At 36.6% G+C, this 21,516-nt stretch overlaps 4 protein-coding genes across 4 annotated transcripts; 3 read left to right on the top strand and 1 right to left on the bottom strand.

Moving 5' to 3' along the window:
• Positions 1–845: 845 nt before the first annotated feature.
• On the top strand, positions 846–7,589 carry LOC114728755 (GBF-interacting protein 1-like; the record flags this gene model as incomplete). Its single annotated transcript, XM_028915699.1, has 9 exons — positions 846–1,092; positions 1,866–1,909; positions 2,508–2,607; positions 3,082–3,214; positions 3,974–4,563; positions 5,098–5,329; positions 5,680–5,977; positions 6,154–6,603; positions 6,767–7,589. Coding segments are annotated over 9 exons (2,379 nt in total), but the record flags the coding sequence as incomplete, so codon positions are not given.
• A 498-nt stretch (positions 7,590–8,087) lies between these two features.
• LOC114728756 (nucleotide-sugar uncharacterized transporter 2) lies at positions 8,088–11,033 on the bottom strand. Its single transcript, XM_028915701.1, has 7 exons — positions 10,859–11,033; positions 10,055–10,206; positions 9,665–9,873; positions 9,491–9,584; positions 9,161–9,327; positions 8,811–8,981; positions 8,088–8,600 (listed from the first exon to the last, which is right to left on the bottom strand). The coding sequence occupies exons 1-7, from the start codon at positions 10,935–10,937 to the stop codon at positions 8,324–8,326; spliced, it is 1,149 nt and encodes a 382-aa protein (XP_028771534.1). The 5' UTR covers positions 10,938–11,033; the 3' UTR covers positions 8,088–8,323.
• A 2,554-nt stretch (positions 11,034–13,587) lies between these two features.
• Positions 13,588–17,035, top strand: LOC114728766 (ABC transporter G family member 26). Its single transcript, XM_028915713.1, has 9 exons — positions 13,588–13,800; positions 14,185–14,468; positions 14,637–14,792; positions 14,946–15,129; positions 15,425–15,703; positions 15,824–16,108; positions 16,210–16,494; positions 16,575–16,682; positions 16,757–17,035. Exons 1-9 carry the CDS (start codon positions 13,588–13,590, stop codon positions 17,024–17,026), a joined length of 2,064 nt encoding a protein of 687 aa, XP_028771546.1. The 3' UTR covers positions 17,027–17,035.
• Positions 17,036–18,666: 1,631 nt separating this feature from the next.
• Positions 18,667–21,382, top strand: LOC114728748 (uncharacterized). The gene is made up of 2 exons (XM_028915692.1): positions 18,667–20,781; positions 20,969–21,382. The coding sequence occupies exons 1-2, from the start codon at positions 18,943–18,945 to the stop codon at positions 21,080–21,082; spliced, it is 1,953 nt and encodes a 650-aa protein (XP_028771525.1). The 5' UTR covers positions 18,667–18,942; the 3' UTR covers positions 21,083–21,382.
• The last annotated feature ends 134 nt before the right edge of the window (positions 21,383–21,516 follow it).

Raw genomic sequence — 21,516 nt, 5'->3', positions numbered from 1 at the left:
TAACGGTGCTTATGTCTAGTACTGACAAATCGGCAACGTCACCTCAAAACCCCGAGACATGGTTTATGTTTTTATTTATGTTGTTGGGAAATTGGATGTTGAATTTAATTAAACATACTTGACCCCTTTGATCCGTAGAAGAAATGAAAGCCGTAATTCGAGAAATCAGTCACATTATTTACTGCTCTTCATAAATAATACAACTTGTTTTTATGATTTATAAGTTATTGAATATTGATGACAATATAATATTAGTTAATTTTTTTAATCAAATCAGTCAATCTCTATTAATTTATTTTAATGTTACATATTACTGGTAAAAAACTTTCAAGTTCCATACCTGCAAAAAAAAAAATCATTAATTTAATATTAATAGATTTCAACATATGTTATCAAATTCCCAATAAACTGGCAAAAAAAAAAATCACAATAAACGATATTGCATTTCATGGAACTCAATATTTAATTATTTTAATAATGACACTAGAAACTATGGTCATTATTAATGTAATTTTTTTGCCACCCATTATTAAATTACAGCTGATTATATTCAAATCAATTATCTATCTGACCAACAATTAATTTGTTTATGTGTGCTATAAAATTTATAACAAATAATTCATAGCCATAATTATGTTCATAATTAATATTCCGGCTCAGGTAAAAAAAAAATTTCCGGCTTATCAGATTTCAATTAATTATTAATTATAATTATAATTGATCGTAATTGATTTAATTACGTATTGTCGGAAAAAAAAATAAAAACATAAAAAATCACAATTGATTGGTTTTGCAAATTTTTTGCCCTTAAATACATCCCATCGTCATTGTCATTACAAACCTTTCTTCTCTACTGCTACTGTCCCTTCCCTTTTTATGTCACACTCTCCTTCCCTCCCTTACACAGCGACATCAAAACTATGAGCGGCGGCGGCGGGTCTGCTAGGGTTCCGATCCCCAGCCATTGTCATAAAATTATCCGGAACATTAGGGAGATCACCGGCAAGCAGCACAGTGACGATGACATATACGCCGTCCTTACGGAATGCTCCATGGATCCCGACGAGACAGCCCAGAAGCTTTTGTATTTAGGTTCAAACCTCTCTTCGTTTTCATATTAATCATTCACTTTTCGCATCAACATCATCTAAGGGTTTTTGTTTGTGCCTGCGATCAAGTGGGTTTTTAATCTAAAATTTAGTCGTTTTTTATTTTATGAAGAAATTGAAGAAATGATTGCAACTCGCAAAAATTAGTTGCAGTTAGCTAAGCAGGTGATCGCGACGGCTGAGTTTATGTTATCATTCATCTATCTTAGCTCAAGATCATTGTTTTACATGAGTGCTGCCGTCTGATTATCAAACTGAGAGACCTGTCTGGCTTTTTATGGAGTCTAAGTAGTGCTTGGAAAAATTGAAAATATGGAAAATGTATATCAGTACGACAGTGCCACGGTTCTGCTCTCTACATTCGTCCCTTGTCTGGACAAGGGAAAGTTTTTGCACGCCAGTTATGCAGTGCTGTGATGAGTGATTGATTCATTTGCTTTAAAGGGCCTTGGAGTTAGCATACGTGCCTCATCTAGTTCATTTTCTCTTTCTTGTTATGTTCATTCGGTCACATTCAGTCTGCATAATGTGCTTGGTTTAGTGGCTTAAATTAATCTATTATTCGTGCCCGTTTATTGTGTTTGTAGGAATGGATATAAATTTCTCATGCTGCATGTATCACTAATCGCGACCCATATTTTATGCTAGTTTATATCTGTTAAAAAAATGCTTTTATCTTTTCTAGAAGTCCATTATTTTTTATGTTGTTCTTGGGAACAACAGATTTGTTCATTAATAATTTTTTTCGGTTTGCAGATACTTTTCATGAGGTTAGAAGGAGACGAGACCGGAAGAAGGAGGTATGATTTCTTCCTTCTATTACTAGGTTCTGCAATTTTTTCCCGCATTTCTTGCAATCTATTTTTATTTATTTGCTAACAAAAGTTGAACTGAGGCTTGTAGGAGCAGATTGAGTTCATATATGAATATGTATAGTTCAGAATGTTTATTATACGTCTGGTGTTTAATGTTGATGAGTAGAAGTGAATGAATCTTGATTTGTTGTCTGTAAAAAACATTTCAAAAGTGGTCTATAATGAGATGAAGTTGCGGGGGTTTACAAACAGAATGACTGGTAGACTCCACGTGTAAACTATATAGCAAGTCTCACTTGGTCAGAATGTCCTGATATATCTGGTTGCAGCCTGTTGTCAGATTGCTGTTTGTTTGTAACATATGGCAGCATGTAATCCTGCAGTGGTACTTTCTGAGAATTAAACATCCGGACTCATAATTTTGTGATGACTGGCTGTAGGTATACTAATTTGTTGTGCCTTTAGTTTATTGTTTTCGGGTAATTGTCTATGTATAGTTGAATGTGGTTGTATCTTCCAGTTGGGTTCATTTAGTCCTTATTTACACAAACTGGTCAATGCAAATTTCTACCAACCATTGCAGAGCTTGAGCAGTTGGGCTTCTGTGGATTCTAAGCCAAAGCAAGGTGGCCAAGGGAGAGGAGGAAGGGGTGCTTCTGGGGGCTATTCCTCTAATTTTACTGGTATTTTATTCATCCCTTTTTTGCGGAGGTTTAATTTGAGTTCTATTTTCTTTTTCTTACCTTGACTCGTTTAGATAGAGCATTAGAGTTATTTCCGTACAAGGGCAATGCGAAACCATAATTGTCATCCAATTTAGCTTTTCCTATACACTTTGCACTTAGGTGATCACCCCCCCCCCAAAAAAAAAGATCATTACTTACTCTGATCAAACCATATATATATTGATGATGTCATCCATTTCATGCGTTTGCCCACTGCTGCATGGGCTTTCATCAATATTAAGCACATTTTTGGGTCCAACTGGATGAGAATTCGGAGTAGCTCCTCCCCCCGCCCCTCAAAAAAAAAAAAATGTTAATGTCCCTGCGGTTCTAAGGCTATAAAGAGCGCATGAGTGCAGAGACCTTCCTTAGGCATCAGCAAGCTTTATATTATTTTTAACAACTCGTTGCCTCACTAATATTTCTTTTTAGATGGTAGTGGTGGGAGGAATGCTGTTAACCGTAAGGAAATTGGAGTCAATCACGTTGCAGAGAGAGGCCATGCACCCTCCACTCAGCCTGCTTCACAAAAAACAAAAAGCAATGGGGCATCACATATCACAAGGTAGCTAGTTTTGAATCCAGTATGAGAAGAAGAAATTGATGTTACTTAAATTAGTTTATGATGTTGTTGCTATTTCAGTTTGGACCAGATGCAGGTATTGTTCTGTTTTTGTTATCAACTCCCCTGTAAAAACATAATATATGGAGATAATGTTTTGAAAAACTTACTTTGTGGTGCTGACCTGTGAAAAAATTTCACTCGACATGTTTTTCTTTTTTGGAGGAAATGATAAAAAACACCCAGTAACTCTGCATATGTGTTTTCCCTTTCCGATCTAGAATTTGTTTTTTTAATTGTCTTTTTTAAACTTGTCGACTAGCTATTTGAGATTTCATCCTTTGTTTGGATAGTGATATTTCTATTCCTAATTTGTTTTCTATTTTAGCTTCTTTTTTCTTTTTTTTTTCCGGGTACTTCTTGAGGATCACGCATTGCTTCTTGCCTAGAATGGGTCATTACATCCTATTGACATAGATCTCAGTGTCTTTTACAGAATTGATTAAAACAATGCTGTTGCCTGCTAGTTCTAAGGGTTTCCAGCCCTGGAAACTGATGTGTGACACTCCAAATTTGGCCAGTCCAGATTTAATTTAATGTTTATATTCTGATTTTTTTAATAGATGCGGATGCTAAAATAAAAATCTTGGAGCTTTTCAAAACAAATTATCATTGCATATTATTAATTGTCTTTTTTTAGTTCCCCCTTTCTTTCAATTAATCCTGTAACTGATAAATGTTTAACATGCATTTGCACTTTAGGGTTTCAGCTGTTGCACCTAGTCCTGCAAATCAATGCAATGGGAGTGCTAGTCAAGGTTTAGCAGGCCAATTGCTCATGGGGAGCGTGAATGGAAGTCCAGCTCTTGATGTCACTGCCAAACGTGAAAATACCCAACCTCATGCTGTGGTCGATGCAGTATCTCCCCCTGTTCAGACTTTTAAGTCAGTTACCAGAACTGACCAAGGAAAGCCCAACTCAAGTTCCAATCAACTTCCAATTTCTGCTTCATCTGTGCCCAGTGTTCATTCTTCTTCAGATTCTGTTCTGGCACCATCTATCTCGAAGAACCCTGTTATTCACAGTGCAAATGATGGGAAAGTTGGGGGCCAATCGTTAGCTAATGGATTGAATCATCTTAATGGAAATGAAGTTGTTCCTCATGTATTTGGTGAATTACCAGCATCTGAGAGTGAAAGATCTGGATCTTTGAATTTGACAAACAATACAAAAACCCCAAACAAGTCAAATGAAGCTGAGGAGAACCAGTTATCTGAGGCTGCACAGTCCTCCTCCCCCTCTTATAATGGTTCAATGAGATCTTCCAGTTGCGGTAGCCAGGCACATCCAGGTATGGCTATCATTCTGCTAGCTAATTCTTATGAGCGGCATGTTTGCTTTATATCTTTTGTTTTCCATTTTGTACTTCTAATATTGCTTTAAATCTTTATAGAATTTTCTGGTGTGTTACTTTTTCGAGCAGGTATTATTTTAGGTCATCATAGTATAGAGAGAAGGACAATATGTTAGGAGAGCGAAAAAGAAGCCTACACAATTTGAAGGAGATTAGTCAATGAGAAGAATCATTGAAAGTGCATCGGAAATTATAAAAATTTGTCTAGGGAGAACCATCAGGACTAAGCCTGCAATCTGAATGTAATTTTAATAAAGCCAGGCCGTTGTGTCTAGATTCTTCTGTAAATACTCCCCAAAATTTTATTAGTAGAAATTTTATTTCTTTTATTGCATATCTCCTTACCATTATAAAGTGTAATAATCTAAATCTTTCTGTTTTGTTATCAATTATTGTCAATTATCAATACTTCTTCGATTTAATCTCTCTGTAATTCTTTTTGTTCTGTGTCTGAAACGATCAATATCTCAGAGGTTTCAACTTCTGAAGTTTGTATGCAATCGTCAGATGAGTTGAGGCAACATGTTATTGTTACTTTTCCGAATCATTTCCAAGTTCCTGAGGCTTTAAAAAGTGGTCTGATATTTGGAAGCTTTGATTCTGATTTCGATAAGAAGGAGATGTTTAGCACAACTGGTGGTGACAATAATACTTCATCTGCTCTTCATCCTTCTCAAGGGAGTGACAAAACTGCTACTTCTAGGTTTGTGGTTAATGTATGCTGTTTGGTGTGCATGTCAATTTTTCAGATTTTTCTGTCTCCCTGTCTCTCTCTGTCTGTGTCTCTCTTTGTCTCTGTTCCCTTCTCCCTTTTGTGGACTGTGCCTCAGCTGGCAGGGACTGCATGTGAGCTGGGGTTGAGACTTGTCTTATCTTTCCCGTTACTGGTGCTGGAAAGTGGGAAATTTCTCTCTTAGAACGTCTCAGACCTTGTTCAAGATCTTTGGTAGCCGAGAGTCTGCATTATTGTTTCCCCCCTTGATTCTAGGTGTCATTGTGCCATGGTGTGCTACCATTATCTCTATTTTGATGGTACTTCATGTTTGGGTGCAGTAATCAAAGTCCATCATCAACTGCTCCTGGCGATCATTCTGATCATTCACGTTCTCCATCTGATCTTATTGAAAAGCCATCAGTTTCAGAAGTTAATGCTGTCTCTGGTACTGAACCGAAGGCTGGTCAGCTGAAGCAGGAGGCATTGTTGGCTCCAGTGGCTACACCAATACCAACTATTATGAATGGTCAGGGCTATGGTTTGAATTTCATGTCCACCATGTTAGGGACTCAGCAAGTTCAATTCAAGGGAGCTGAGCCTCAGGCACAAGAAACAACTCGCCCTTCAAACTATGTTGTTAGTCTCTCCATATTAGTCTCTCCATCTTTTATCTTTTATTTATTTAAAAACTGTTTCTTTCGAACTAATTCTTTTTGTATTGTAAAGCTGGCTGCTACTTACTCTCTTTTTTTTTTTATATTTGCTTTCAGTTATTCATTACTAATGTTTCTTTGATTCTCTTTAAAATGTAGAGTGCAAATTCGCATTCTGTCTCTAGCCCAAGCCCAAGCCCTAGCCCAACGCCACCTTTGCAGAGCTCTTTGCCTGCAGCCCCTGCATCTGTTTCTTTCTTCAGGCCACCATACCCTCCCAACTTTTTCCCGTATGGCCCTTATTACCCCCCAATTTATGTGTCCCCAATACACCAATATTTAAACCACAATGGCTTCCCTCAACAACCATCAACTGGCAACATCTACGTACCTGCTGCAGCCGCTGGTATCAAATTTCCTCTCCAACAGTTGAAGGCTGGAGCAAATACTGGAAATACAACCCATATTGGAATTTCTCCTGGATCATTTATCTCTTCGCCTGTTGGATATTCACCTAATCAGACAGTGAATTCAGCCAACTTGACTGGAAATGAAGACCTTGCTATGTCTCAGTTAAAGGAAAATCACGTCTTAACAACTGGACAGCTGGTTGGTCCTCATTCCCCCACATTTTTCTGTTTCACCCTTGACAGTTTCTTGATACAATAGGAGACCATGCTTTTTCTATCATATATTTACAACAGTGCCTATTTCATTCTATCATCAATTTGTTTGTTTTTCTAGTTATTATTCCTTTTTCTCTCTTTTGCAGAGTGAAGGTTCAGCTGTGTGGATACCTGCTCCTGGCCAAGAAATATCCAACTTGCAACTTAATTCTCTGTATAATTTTAACCACCAGGCACATCTTATGTACCCCCCAACTCAGGCGGCTCATGCATTTGCAGGTATCTATCAGCCAGGGCAGACAGTACCTTCACCTTCAACCCTTCTGCAACAGTCTCAGTCTGTCACTGGATCAGTTGAAACTGCAGGAGCCCCTTCTGTTGCTTATCAGCAGCCTCAACATGCGCAGATGAATTGGAGTTCTAATTTCTAGGCTGGAAACATCTCCGGGTACCATATGTTCAATAGCACGTTTAATGTGACCATCTCCAGGTAGTATGAAGAACAGGCCTGATCTGAGTGTAAATAAGAAATGCGGCCAGAAGAGGGACAATATTCAGTAATATCTTCAGTTGGAATAAACAACACTAACGATTTTGAGGGGTGCTAGTTGCAGGTTTCCTTTTGTTTTTCAGAAAAAATTGATTGGGTCGAGTTATTCCTTACCTATTCTTTTGGCCCTTAGAAAACATTTGACTGTTGCTATATGTATGTACTTCCTGCCAAGTGATGTTATAGGAAGCCAAGAGTTAAAATAGAGTAGGTGAGATTTACCAAATTTTCCTTTCTAGTATCTCACCTGTATATTACATTTTGACGGAAGGACAGTGAATTATACAGCTCAGTTTAGTACATGGAAGTTGTGATATGTAGTTTTCTGAAGTAACACTGTCGGCCTCCCTGTTTCTCTTGGATTAAAACAATGATTATATATTTGATGTTATTTCTCTTGCCTTGGTGGGAGTTCTAAACTTTATCAGCTGCCTTCCCTGATCCTTCGTCATGCCTGGGAGACAACTATTAAGTAAGGCTTCATATTTATCAGGAAAAGAGGGGCAAAAGAAGAGCCTTATGTTATATTTATCATGGTTTCCCCGCCTTTTGAGGTTATGTTGATGCACCATTCTGTCTGTATTTGAGTGGCAGGTTTATATTTGCATGGACGTTTTTGGACCTTGCGTCTGTCTTTTAACATTGCCACAAGGAATTTCATTAACTTCAGTTTTTCCTGGATTGAGTTAACTCAGTTATGATTATAATTAATAGATTAAAGTATATTTTTAATCTTTTAACTTATCATAGTGTTTTATTTTAATGCCTTAATTTTACAAACTAATCTTTTTAATATTCTCTAAAATTGCATGTCCAACCATTTCTTCAAGCCTGCCCTCTTTCAAAATAAGCCTTTGAGGAGAATGTATGAAACGAAGGATTCGGGAGCAAAAAAAAAAAAAAAAGCCGAGTGATTCGAGTGGGTTAAATTGTTCAGTCAATCATCAATAGTCACATGGGTATGTTGAGCCTATAGACAAAACCCACTATAAATCATGTTTTCCCCCCATGTGATTGAATTACTGTGATTAGTCTGCCCATACAAAAATACTTCTTGCAAACCGGAATTGGGTATAATAACTTCCTAGCATAGGGGTTATGTGAGGAAGGTGTCTAAACATTTGGTGCTTCTAGCTCTGACTAGCGACTAGACTTAGACGACCGTGGAGGTGATCTTCACATCCAATTGTGTGCTATTATCAGTGCTTTCTTTTGGTTTTGAGGGATTCGAGTTGGTCTTTGGAAGCTGCTTTTCCTGAGATTTTTGTTTCAAGTTCAATGATGTGTAAACTGACATTCCTGATAGAGCAATGACAGCACCACCTAGACTCACAATCCCAGGGTCTGAATCCAGTATAAGATAGCCTCCCAGCAGAATGACACAGGTCTTGAACTGTCCTAAAACAACATGCGAAGTAGCGGAAGTAGCCCTGCATAGATTCCATACCATGGTGTCAGCCAACAAAAATTCTTTCTTCAGCTAAAATGAGAGAGAACCACAATAATGCAACATAATAGTCGGGAGATATGAAGCTCTTGTGTCCTGCACTTGTTGAACCCTCTGAATAACCCAGAAATATTTCATGTTTTACTGTGTTGTGTCAATGTTATCTTTGACTGGAAGAGAAAGGAAGACTCACCCGAGAGCCAAGGCCCCTGACCATTGTAGGAGAAACCCAAGTAGTGCAGATATCATAATGGCAGTGCTGTTGTGAACATCCCAGTTGAAGGATAACACTCCTGGTGGATCCAACCAGGGCATCAAAGGTACCAGAAAGAAAACTGTGACGGGGGTTGTCTTCCACATCAACCTTCAATGAGAAAGTTTGTCAACCCAGTTGTTCATAGCTTCATAGAAATTCTTAGGTAATGACTGTGTGTGTGTGTGTCTATATATATATATATATAATCATATTAATATATATAAATATATTAATATGATTATATATATATATTCATGGTTATGGATGTTTTGATTGCTAATACATACGCAAGAGCCGTCCAGTTGCCTTGCTGCTGTAAAGCAGACCATAGAATCTTATTTATAGCACTTGGAATTATCCATGCGATAGCAATTAGAGCGCCGAATAAATTAAACTCTAAATCTGACACAGTTGCAATTGCTACACCTACTGACACCACAACCAGAGCCAAAGCCTGCATCATTTCAATCACAGTCATCCATTAGAAATGCTCCAAAAGAAGAAAAGAAAAAAAAAACAATTAGGTGCAATTCCAAGGCGATTGTTTTTTTTTTTTTTCCCTCTTTGTTTTTCCAATCAAGTGATGACTGATGAGGAAAGGAAGTTGAATTCTTGACCTTCTGCAAGGAAATAGTTTTTCTGAAAAGCAAGAATTCTGCAAGAACAATTGTAGGGGTGACTGCAATCTTAGCCATTTGGTAGAAACCAACACTGCAAGACCAAGATAGTTGTTAGTGACAAGGAAAGTAAGCTGTTTATAAAGGTGATAAAGAAAGATGAGAAGGACGAACCTGTTATACTTGAGGCTGGTGTTGGCAAGGCCAGATGCAAAAGCCATGATAGCACCCAGAGTGAATATAGAAGAGTAAGGAGTGGTTTTGGACGGAGGGGAGACAGGAAGCACTGAGATTGCCTTGAAGAATGCCAGTAGAAGCCATGCAGTGACGTAGTGAACAAGTGTCAGAAATATCGGGAAGTCGAATCCTACTCTCCCCATCACCTGTCAAGTGTCAAAAGCTTCAGTTTAGAACTCCCGTAGATTAAGTTCTACCTTTTAGTTCAAACACAATTCTTAAGCTCACACGTATAACTCGAGTCCAGAGGTGTCTTAACTCAACACCGAGCCAACATGCAACAATTTAATGGAAGAAGAAAAGAAGGGGAAGGTGAAGAATGCGAACCAATTTATTGGCCAATATGATGCTGACAGAAACCATGAAGTTGAACGACAATGCGACCGCTGGTCCACAATATCGTTGTTGTTGGCGCTTGGCTCCTTCTGATGTTCGAAGCTCATTGTAAAGAGATGATCTCAGCTCTTCCAATGCCCTACCTATTCATTTCAATCATTTTCATCAACAATAACACACACTCAACCCATCACTGCAATTCTCAACGGAGAAAACAATCGAATATGACATAACAATACATCCAATTAGATGTTGAACCTCAGCTAAATTTTCAGACATTAGCACGTACAATCCTCATCAGTTTCAATCCTTTAGAACAACCATCTGGTATTTGTTGTTATTTTATTGGGTTAGATTTGAGCACTGTCCGATCTAATTGGTAGTTTTGAACATGGATTTTTTTTTTAAAAAAAAAAATCACATGCTTTTAGTCATTCATTCTACTCAAAGGAATCTGAGTTTTTCCTTGCCATCATTGGTCTCGATTCTACATTTTATGAGAAAGTGTTTTTGATCCATGGTCACGTGCGATAAAATTACGACTTATCGCAGATAGATCATCTCTTAAGGTTGCGATTGCACCCAGGAAAAAAAAAAAAATCAATCAGTAAAAACAGAGCACTTGTATTGTCATGAAAACAGAGCAGTGAGCGCTTCATATTTCGAACATGCAAATCCCAAAAAGTCAATAACACAGTGAACCAACAAGAAAAACAAACTGAATCAAGAACGAAAGAACTTGATAGAAATAACGAAACCGAAGCATTAACTCTTAATCATTTGAGAGAAACGAACCGGCTTCGCCTGCATCGCTATCCTTTCTTTTGATGACTTTGCGTGCTTCAGCTCCGAACAACGAATCGAACCACCCCATACCAGCCAAAATTTCGAATGAATCTACCGGGAGATCACATATTTAATGGAAAATGCAGGTGGACCCCTTTTTCTGGAACGAGGAAAACGATTTTGCAACGATTGCATTCACCGAGTTAAGGGAAGAAGAAAAATGATTTGGATTTATATATATGAGAAAGGTGAAGATAATGATCGGTGAAGTTGCTTATAATACAAGGAGCGAGGACATTCTTCAGGGAGGGATTTTACGAGCTCATGATGATCAACAGAAAAATAAAAGAGAAAAAGAAAAAGGAAATCTCAGGGGATCTTTGCTTTTGGTTTTTTCCCCCAGTAATTCACATAACCATATTTAAATTCATTATCTCACCCAAAAAAAAAATCCCAACTTAATCTTTGATTATTATGTAGCTTCTCTTTTGATATTGTATGGATTATAAGAAATAAATAAATAAATGGTTCATAATTTTTGGATAATATGAATTGTTAGATATTTCATATTTGATACTACCTCCAGTCCTAATTATAAGAGCTAGTTGACTAATTTAAGAAAATTAAAAAAATAAGTCGAATTAGTTATTTGTAATAAATATGTATTGTCTTTCCTAAAATATCATAACTAATTAAGTGTATTAGCGAGAACTATTATTATTAGAAGAACTATTTTGGGAAAAAATGCATAAATATGATAAACAAAGTGGATTAGGATCTTATAATTAGGATCAAAATAAAAGTCATACAAGGTTTTATATTAAGTACTGGAGGCAGTGTTAAATACTAGTGAGTGATTCAATGTAATTTACTATGATTTTTAATGTGTTACAAAGCAAAGAGATAATTCATATATTTCTCATGATTTATAAATAGACTCATCACTTGGTTTTAAAGATTGTGAAAGGCCACGATTCGATGACACGTGTAATTGACCAGAAAGTGCTAAAGCAGTGTTTTGCAAATGAAGACTTTACGAGAATGTGAAGGAAGGGAGCATGAATCGTGATGAAGAAAATGTAGTTTAGAAGCAGTCAAATAATTTATTTCCAAGAGAATTCAGCTATGCAATATTTTTCTTTTTTTATTTTTCATTGTAAACTTTTGTCAATTTATAATCTTTTATTGTTTTATGGGAAAAAAGTATTGTCTTGGTTTGTCTACCATAAGTTGTGCAGATTATATATGGAGAGAGATCCACCCACTGGTTGGTGGTAGTAAGAAGTTTGCCAGTAGGTTCTAGTTCAATTTCAATGGAGGTTGTTCTGCCCCACAAAAAAACAACGGCGATAAAGATGTTACGTAGAGTTTCAAAATAAACAGCAAAGATGCCCTTTAACTTCACATAAGATTTCTTTGGCAAAAAAAAAAGAAAAAAACTTCACATAAGACTTTATTTTAGAGCCTGTTCAGAATAACAATTGAAGCTTTTAAAAGTAGATTTTTAATAGTGATCTATCGTAGACAAAATAATATATAAAAGAAGTCTTGTCGTGATTTACTCATACGTATTGATGATATTAATAGACAACTCCAAACAAACACTTAGAAGGGTATTTGAGTAAAAACCAAACTATGATTTTTAAAATAATTTTACGATATACAAAATAAATATATAAAAGAAGTTTTGTCTCGACTTACATAAAAATATAATTTTTAGGTGATTTTGGGATATCCAAACACCCCATTAGTGTTAGTCTTTTAATTTTATAAAGTGTCTTTAATTCTCTAACTCTACCACATGCTAGAATTGACATTTTAAATATTTACAAGACGCTATGAAATATTGATATATTAAGTTTAATCTTAAAAATAATAATGATGGTAAAAAAAACCATTATTTAATACTAATAATTTTTAGGTTAAAAGACTAACAACCTACTTTATAAAATTAAGGGATCAAATTATATCTTATAAAATTAAAAGATCGAAGGTATAGTTTTTTAAAAAATAAACATAATTTTTTATAATTTATAAAAAAATCTAAATTTGTAGTTGAGAGTTTTTTAAAAAATATCCTACTTATTTTAACCTAAAGAATGCTATTTTTTTAAAAATGATATGCATGCCACCAATATTCAAATTTATACAGTAACAAAGTTTTATTCCACTAGAAAAGAATCAGCTACATAAATTGCACGGCATTATTAGACTCTATCAACAACCAAATATTTATATAACTACGTCTACATTTATACAACTTACAAAAATAAAATGCATAACAACTTGGATGGTGCAAATTATTGTTGGACAATTTACATCTGTTCTTACAATAACAATACACATAACAACATAAACTCTCAAGAAGAGACAACATAAATACTATTCTTAGTAGAATACTACTCAATGGTGCATCAGACTTTGTGATATTGTTTGTTAATAAATAAAACCAAATTAAGTAGAACTAATTAAAAACAAAAAGCAATAATATAGAGGTGGGGTTAAAAGGGTGTGTGATGCTGTGAGTGCGAAAGAAGATGACATGAAAAGCATGTGGCACACCAAACAGAAGCCTGCCACCCCTATATACACAAGCTGCTTCTTCTTCTGGTCCAATGCAGTTGACTCACAACATCTGTGAATCTCTTAAAAAGGAAAAAACATTGACACCTCAAATTTAGCTTCAAGTTCAAACCAAATCCCATTGCTTTTCTGTGTCTCATTGAGCATTTCTGGTCATGGAAATCAGGAGGGATGATGATGAAAGTGATCCTCAGGAGGTTTCTCTGCAGATTGCAGCAGCAAGCAATGGCTTTGGTCACAGCATAGAGTTGATGTCTCAGCCTAATTACCTTATCAATAACATCAACAACAACATGTTGTCTGAGATTGACATTGTGATTGATCATTCCACTCTTAACCAGGATCGTCCTGTCCCCATATTTCTCAAGGTAGCTAGAAACTATAATCATTCTATTACTAATCTGGATTCAATTTTGGTCAGGATTCCAGCTATGAAACAAAAGCTCTCTTAACATGATTCTTTTGATTTATGAGGTTTGAATTCTACAATATCCGAGTCTTTGTTTTAATGTTTTGTTATGTAGAGTCCCACGTCGGGAGGCTATGCAAGAAAAGTAAAGTTTATAAATTTAAGGGGTTCTTCCTTATATTAGGCTAGTCTTTTAAAAGTAGTTTCCTTTTAAACTTGCCCTCATAACACATTTTTTAGCGATAGAAGTAGTATTTACTTTACAATTGCACCTAGCAGCCTAGGGCTTCACTATCATTGTTACTTGAAGTCAGTAACAGACAGATCCCTAGTTAACATGCAGTTTGAGGATGTAGAGTACAAGGTGAGGAACAGCCGTGCGGTGTCCAAGCTGAAGAAAACGGTGTCAAAGGTGGCCACACAAGTCAGTGAAAGCCAAGACAGATACAAGAAAATCTTGAAGGGTATAACTGGATGCATAGGTCCTGGTGAGATCCTTGCTCTCATGGGTCCTTCTGGCAGTGGCAAGACAACCTTGTTGAAAGTCATCGGCGGAAGACTAGCTGACAATGTCAAAGGAAAAGTTACTTACAATGATGTTAAATACAATTCTGCTATTAAGAGAAGGTTAAGCCTCCTCTATCCCATCATGCACTTTCTCATTTTGCAGATCATCCGTTAGTTTTCTCCAAGCAGAGTCTCATATGCATATATTCCTTTTTTCCTTTTTTAGGGAACATTCACATATATTCTATTAATGTTGTAATTACTTTCTCTTACTTTTGGTGCTTGCAGAATTGGATTTGTGACACAAGATGATGTTCTGTTCCCACAACTTACAGTGGAAGAAACATTAGTCTTCTCGGCATTCTTAAGGTTGCCATCCAACATGAGCCAACAACAAAAATCTGAGAGAGTGGAGGCAACTCTAAAGGATCTGGGCCTTGAAAGGTGTGCAAGCCCAATAAATTTCAGTATCAGCTTCAGTTTTTAACATTGTCGTTTCTAACTCTCTAGAGAGAAAAAATTCAAGCTATAGATATTTACCTTGACGGAGAAAAGGAGAAGTCTACCTAAATTAGTATGTTGTATAATCATATGTAGATGTCGGCACACAAAAATAGGAGGAGGATTTATCAAAGGCATATCAGGAGGGGAAAGGAAGAGAACCAGCATAGGGCATGAGATTCTTGTGGATCCTTCGCTGCTTCTACTGGATGAGCCAACTTCAGGCCTTGATTCCTCTTCAGCAAACAGACTCCTTCTCACTCTTCATGGACTCGCAAAGGTACCTATACCTGACACAGAATAGTTCTTCTTCTTAAGTGACCTCAAAAGAAGTTGACAGAGAGGGAGGGAAGAGGATCTCTTAAAAGTACTTCAGTAAGAAGTTAGAGAAAGATAAAAAAGAGACGAGTAGGTCTCACATTTCTATAATCTACACTTACAGAGAATCGACCCACCTTTTCTCTCTTTATATTTCTCTAACTTCATAAAGTCATTCATAAGATCTTGATATCCGAAAGAGAGGGAGAAATGGAGGTTTTCACATGTTTCACAGTTATATCTGGTTTTACCCACAGGCTGGAAGGACAATAATCACAACAATTCATCAGCCATCCAGCAGGATTTTTCACATGTTTGACAAACTTCTTCTGATATCAGAAGGCTATCCAATTTATTATGGGAAGGCTAGAGATTCAATGGACTATTTCTCATCTTTGGGGTTCATCCCAGACATACCCATGAATCCTGCAGAGTTCTTGCTTGACTTGGCCACTGGACAAGTGAATGACATAAGCATTCCAGAAGACGTTTTGGAACATCAAGAATCTGATGACCCTTCAACAGGTGTCATAAAAGTAAGAAAGAATAGTCTTTTAATATAATTTCCTTTATCTCTGATATAAGCAGTTCATAAACTTTAGTGAAGTGATTTCTATTATCTCCTATTATTGCTAACTGTATGTTTATTGTATCAGCATCTACAACTCAAGTACAAGAGTTTACTGGAGCCGAGGGAGAAAGAAGAGAACCATGGAGCAGTAAAGGCACCAGAACATCTACAAGTAGCCATTCAAGCTAAGAAGGAGTGTACATTAAGTTGGATAGATCAATTCAGGGTTGTGTCAATGAGAACATTCAAAGCAAGATGCAAAGACTACTTTGATAAGGTCAGACTAATTCAAGCACTTGGAGTTGCAGTCTTGCTGGGCCTTCTTTGGTGGAAATCTTCAACCCACACAGAGGCTCAACTCAGAGATCAGGTGATTCCCCCAAAACATTGTTTCACTATCATATCTTATAGATTCTGTGGCATACATTCATACCATCCAAACTTATTTGGCAATCACTATCTTTCTTGCAGGTGGGGTTAATGTTCTATATCTGTATATTCTGGACATCTTCGTGTATCTTTGGAGCAGTATATGTGTTTCCATTTGAAAAGATATATTTGGTGAAAGAAAGGAAAGCAGACATGTACAGATTAAGCGTATACTACGCAAGCAGCACTCTGTGTGATATGATAGCTCATGTGTTCTACCCTACTTTTTTCATGCTTATCGTGTACTTAATGGCTGGCTTCAAGAGAACTGTCACTGCCTTCTCCCTCACACTACTCTCTGTGCTTCTGATAGCCATTACCAGTCAAGTAAGTTAAGCCAATCAATATTCAGAATATACCCATTTCAAGATTTAATCAATAATATAATTACATGTCTTTGTCACTAGGGAGCAGGAGAACTATTTGGAGCTGCAATTATGAGCATTCAAAGAGCTGGCATGATTGCTTCTTTGATCCTAATGTTATTCCTTCTCACTGGTGGCTACTATGTCCAGGTATATATATATAGAGAGAGAGAGACTGAAAAGGAAGAATTTTTGTATTGATTGCCTCTGTTGATATGTTGCAGCACATACCAGTGTTCATGAGGTGGTTGAAGTATTTGTCGTTCATGTACTATGGGTTCAGGCTTCTGCTAAAAGTGCAGTACTCAGGAGATGAACTGTATGAGTGTGAAAGTGTTGGAGGGTGCAGGACTCTGCAGAGCTCTCCTTCTTTCGACACTGTGAACTTGAAAGGAGGTCTGAAAGAAGTTTGGGTTCTTCTCGCCATGGCTCTCATCTTTCGTCTCTTTGCTTACTTTTGCCTCCGCATCAGAATTGATGCCTCCAACCTGTGACACATACATACATATGTTGGTAATTAAGTATTGTTGTGTATTTTACTGAGAAGGCAGAGGGGAAAGAGAGATGAAAGTGGAAGAAAGTACGGACTCACAAAGGAGTTATTATTCAGGGGGCTTAAGAAGCATATTTTAATTCTTTTAATAGTAAAGGGAATGTTTTTGCGTCAATTTTTACAAGGAGATTAATACTTTGTTATATGGTGTTTTTTTAAATATGTTTTAAATTTAAATTTAAATTTTATAACATAAAATATTATGATAGAGTTCGCCAAAAAATAATAAAAATATTTAAGATACAAGATGTCATTGGATTTTAAATTATACTGCATGTGATGATTGAATGAAGCTAGCCATACATACATACATACAGAGCACAAATTTAATATTTCATCGAGCTTTGATAAAGCATGAGATATTTGATTTTGACTTTAAGATACATATATACTATATTAGAATAAAGTAGATAGAATGCTTTGTCTTGTGAAGAGAGAATATTTACACTTTATAAAAACGACTGAAGTAAAAAAAAAAAACTCATAAAATAAAAAAAATAATGTAATTTAAAATATTTTATTTGATAGATAATTTAGGAAGTTATATGTTGATGTGACTCTTTTTTTTTAAAAAAAAATTACAAGGTCAAAAGAAAAAGTGAAAAAGCATGCATATATATATATATATACTCCTCTAGTCCTAAATATATGATCTTTATAAGAATCTTATATTTAAAACCCTGAGGAGTATTATGTATATGAAAATTAACTCATGTGAGAGTACAGCAAGATATAATCGTAATTATGTGTGTTTTTTTTTTTCAAAGGTGCAATCAAAAGAAGGATAAGAGAATTGGAACTAAAGCCCCAAAATGGTCAATTTCCAGAGCAGGAATAATGAATAATGAGAGTCATTAGGGAATAGTCCCTTTTGGCCAACGTTTCATTTAGGGGAACACAAAACTACAATACTACTAAATATATCTAAAATTTTCCCATAAGTGAAGGCACTTGTGGAATTCAAAACTTGCCTCTAAGCTTTGTCTTGTGGGGGGGAAAAAAAAAAGTTGACAAAAGCACTTAATCTACGGCTAAAACTTTCCTTAATGGTGCACATTCCATCTTAAATATGAGGATGATATAATCAACGAAATTAAAATATTTCTATCATCAAAAGTGGGGAAACTAAATGAAATTTAGCCAAATTGTAATATCCAATTAGATCTTGGTTTTATTTAAAACATAAAATTTAAGAAATAAATCTCATAATCAATTACTTATTAATTTATAAACATTGTAAATTTTCATATATAAATTTTCTATGTATTCAACAAAAAATATTAAAGGAGTTGACATTGATGTTACAAACATTGATCGGATGAAGAAATTAAGTTTTTTAATCTTAGTGTACTGTGTAAATGTAGGAGAAAAGAGTGAGATTAGTCTATCTTATGTTCCTAATGATTAAAAAGATGAGTTGTCAACTGGAAAATAATCGTTAATTAACAGACAGATGAATTATGCGTAATAAGGCTCAAAATTTAATATGCGCCAGGAGCTGCGGCGTTACTGCCGTCGTTTTGACTTCTTTAATTAATTTTCTCGTCGCTTCAAAAAATGCTCAAACTTTTCCCAGAAATGATCGATCAGGCACGGCGAGGAAGCAAAAACTGCAATTTTTAACTCATTTCTCCGTTCTTTCCAAAAAAATTTCATAGCTGAAGCTGACCCACGAGTACGATAGCTCCAATCATTTATCATAATCATCATCCTTATTCCTTCTTTACAGCCTAAAGCTATCCCGACGCACATTTCTGTCTTCTCTGACATCTCCCTGGCTTTTCGTTCTCGTCATCCATCTTCCTGAGTTGATTGAATCAGCTCAGGAATTGGATTTCGTACCTTTTACGGTTGAATATGGAGCTAGTTCCTTACTCAGACCCCAGTTCCACCACCCCAGCGTGGCAGGACATGTTCCGATCCGCGTCCATCAGGAAACCATCTTCAACTCCTCCATCCCACGCGCCGCAGCAGAAATCCGACGCGCCACCTCATGCCGGCGACCCAGAACAGAAACCCACACTCTCGGGTGACCCCCAGGTACGCCTTGCTCTCTATATAGCCATGGCCCACGCTGGTCTTGCCTTCGCCATTTTTATACTATACACTGTGTGTAAGCTCTTGGAAGAATATCTTCGACCCCTTCAGTGGGCTGTGCTATGTTCTATTCCTCTGAGAGGGATTCAGAAAACCCTTGTCGCATTTTGGTCTGAGCCCTTGAGTTTAGGCCTTACAGAGACTGTACTCGCCATTCCCGTTGCTATATTCGGGGTTTTTGTCGGAACCCTTGTTGAAATTCGCGAAGCACTTTTCAGGTTTCTTCTCAGAAAACCTAAATCTGAAACTCCAAGAAGGAAGCGAAGTGGGTTTTCCACTATACTTCGTCTGCTCTTGTCCTTTGGGATATTCATAATTGCTTATGAGATAATCGGGAGTTTTGGATCTTTGTCGCTTGTTGGATTGGCATTTGTGTTTAGTTCTACTAGTATCAATTCGACGATGTCCACATTGTCTTCCTTCAGGAGTAATAGCTTCGGACGCAGTAAGATTAGTGCCTTTTTCACACGAGGAATACTGAAAAGATTGAAAACTATTGTGGCAATTGGGTTGATTATTGGTATGATTATGGGGTTTTTGGTTGGTGTGATTTTCTTCTCTTATAAGATTGGAGTTGAAGGGAAAGATGCCGTGATTTCGCTGAAATCACATGTAGAGCAGAGCAATTATGCTGAGAAATTCGGTGTGAAGCAGTGGATGGATGAGAATGATGTTCCTGGAATGGTAGACAGGTACACTGCGAAGTTATATGAGACAGTGTCTGATCAGATAGATGGCTTGGCAGTACAGTACAATATGACTGAATTTGTGACTGGCATTAAGCATTTTGTGATTAATGCGCCTGTTAACTCTTCAGGACCTTCAACGGCTTTAATGGCTCCGTCACGATACACTGAAAAGCTCATGAGCCTGAAAAGCCGGATTAGAAACCGGGAGTGGAGTCATATTTATACAGAAGTGGATACCATTTTTAGAGAATTCATAATTACCCGGGAGGATTTAGTTGTGAAGGCGAAAGGATATGCTGTTAAAGGAATGGAAGTATTTCAAGGTGTTTTTGCTAGTAGTAGAACTGTGCTTGGCAGTGGTGCAAAATTCCTGTTCTCCATTGTGAATTCTGTAATTTCTGGAGCTGCTGAGTTTTTCAACTTCGTATCCCAGTCAGTGGTTTTTTTCTGGGTTTTATATTATCTCATCACATCAGAGTCTGGTGGAGTGACAGAGCAAGTGATTTGTATGATTCCAATTTCTAGCTCAGCTAGGGTCAGATGTGTTGAAGTTCTGGACAAAGCTATTTCTGGAGTCCTTCTAGCCACAGCTGAGATTGCATTTTTTCAAGGATGTCTCACTTGGCTCTTATTTAGGCTATACAAAATACATTTTCTGTACATGTCAACTGTCCTCGCCTTCATCAGTCCTCTGCTGCCGATATTTCCATCATGGCTTGCTACGATTCCAGCAGCCGCCCAACTATTGCTGGAAGGAAGATACATAGTGGCCGTTGTCTTGGCTGTGACTCACCTTGTCCTAATGGACTATGGTGCATCAGAAATTCTGGAAGATGTTCCTGGGAATAGTGCATATCTCACTGGCCTCAGCATCATTGGTGGAATGACCTTATTCCCGTCCGCTGTGGAGGTAAATTTTTACCCCCCATGACTTAATTTTCTGATACTCTCTATCAAGTAATTTGTTCTTTATACTCCCTCTGTTCTGTGTGATCTTGGGACATGAATCTAAGTTGTTAAAAGTCCTTTGATCCATATTGCTTCAACATAGAACAAGTCTTAGTTAGTAATTCAAGCATTGTGTAATGATGTTCCAGGGTGCTATAATGGGGCCACTGATAACTACAGTGATGATTGCTCTAAAGGATTTATATGTGGAGTTTGTTTTGGTGGAACCAAAGGAGAAGACAACGAAGGAGAAAGAGAGCTAAGCATGGAATGTATTCACGGTTCAGTAATATTAAGGGGTTGGAGGTTGGTGCCAGTGAGTTATTTTTCACTTTGGAATTTGCCTCTAATCTGGATTTGTTCATAGCCTTATTGTTGTCTGTATCAGTAGGTTATTTATTATATTTGCGTTAAATAGTAAGGGCCCTGTATCCTTTTCTGTTAATTACTCTCATGATCCATTTTTGAGGATTTAATTTATTAAAGCGAGTATAGATGTAAATTGATTCATGCATTTCTTGCCTGGAAGGATGATTTTGAATAATAGTATTAGAACATTAGAAAGAAAAAATTGCGTGTAAACTTTGGTAGGACTCTGAGACTATTTATTTTTAGTTGTATTTTTTTTTCCTTAGGTATTGTTTTGATTTTTTTTTTGGTCATAAAAAACATGTATTGTTTTGATTGACTCTATTTT

This window comes from Neltuma alba, unplaced genomic scaffold, assembly GCF_004799145.2.
Source record: "Neltuma alba isolate B1F8T4 unplaced genomic scaffold, ASM479914v2 tig00012567_pilon, whole genome shotgun sequence".
In the NCBI taxonomy this organism is placed as follows: domain Eukaryota; kingdom Viridiplantae; phylum Streptophyta; class Magnoliopsida; order Fabales; family Fabaceae; genus Neltuma; species Neltuma alba.
This window is presented reverse-complemented; position numbering and strand designations above follow the sequence as displayed.

Coding starts and splice junctions, on each gene's coding strand:
- LOC114728756 (XM_028915701.1), bottom strand. CDS start 10,937: ATGGGGTGGTTCGATTCGTTGTTCGGAGCTGAAGCACGCAAAGTCATC. Junction 10,207..10,858: donor TAGCGATGCAGGCGAAGCCG/GTTCGTTTCTCT, acceptor TGAAATGAATAG/GTAGGGCATTGGAAGAGCTG. Junction 8,982..9,160: donor GGCAACTGGACGGCTCTTGC/GTATGTATTAGC, acceptor TTCTCATTGAAG/GTTGATGTGGAAGACAACCC.
- LOC114728748 (XM_028915692.1), top strand. CDS start 18,943: ATGGAGCTAGTTCCTTACTCAGACCCCAGTTCCACCACCCCAGCGTGG. Junction 20,782..20,968: donor TATTCCCGTCCGCTGTGGAG/GTAAATTTTTAC, acceptor ATGATGTTCCAG/GGTGCTATAATGGGGCCACT.
- LOC114728766 (XM_028915713.1), top strand. CDS start 13,588: ATGGAAATCAGGAGGGATGATGATGAAAGTGATCCTCAGGAGGTTTCT. Junction 13,801..14,184: donor CTGTCCCCATATTTCTCAAG/GTAGCTAGAAAC, acceptor GTTAACATGCAG/TTTGAGGATGTAGAGTACAA. Junction 16,495..16,574: donor TGATAGCCATTACCAGTCAA/GTAAGTTAAGCC, acceptor CTTTGTCACTAG/GGAGCAGGAGAACTATTTGG.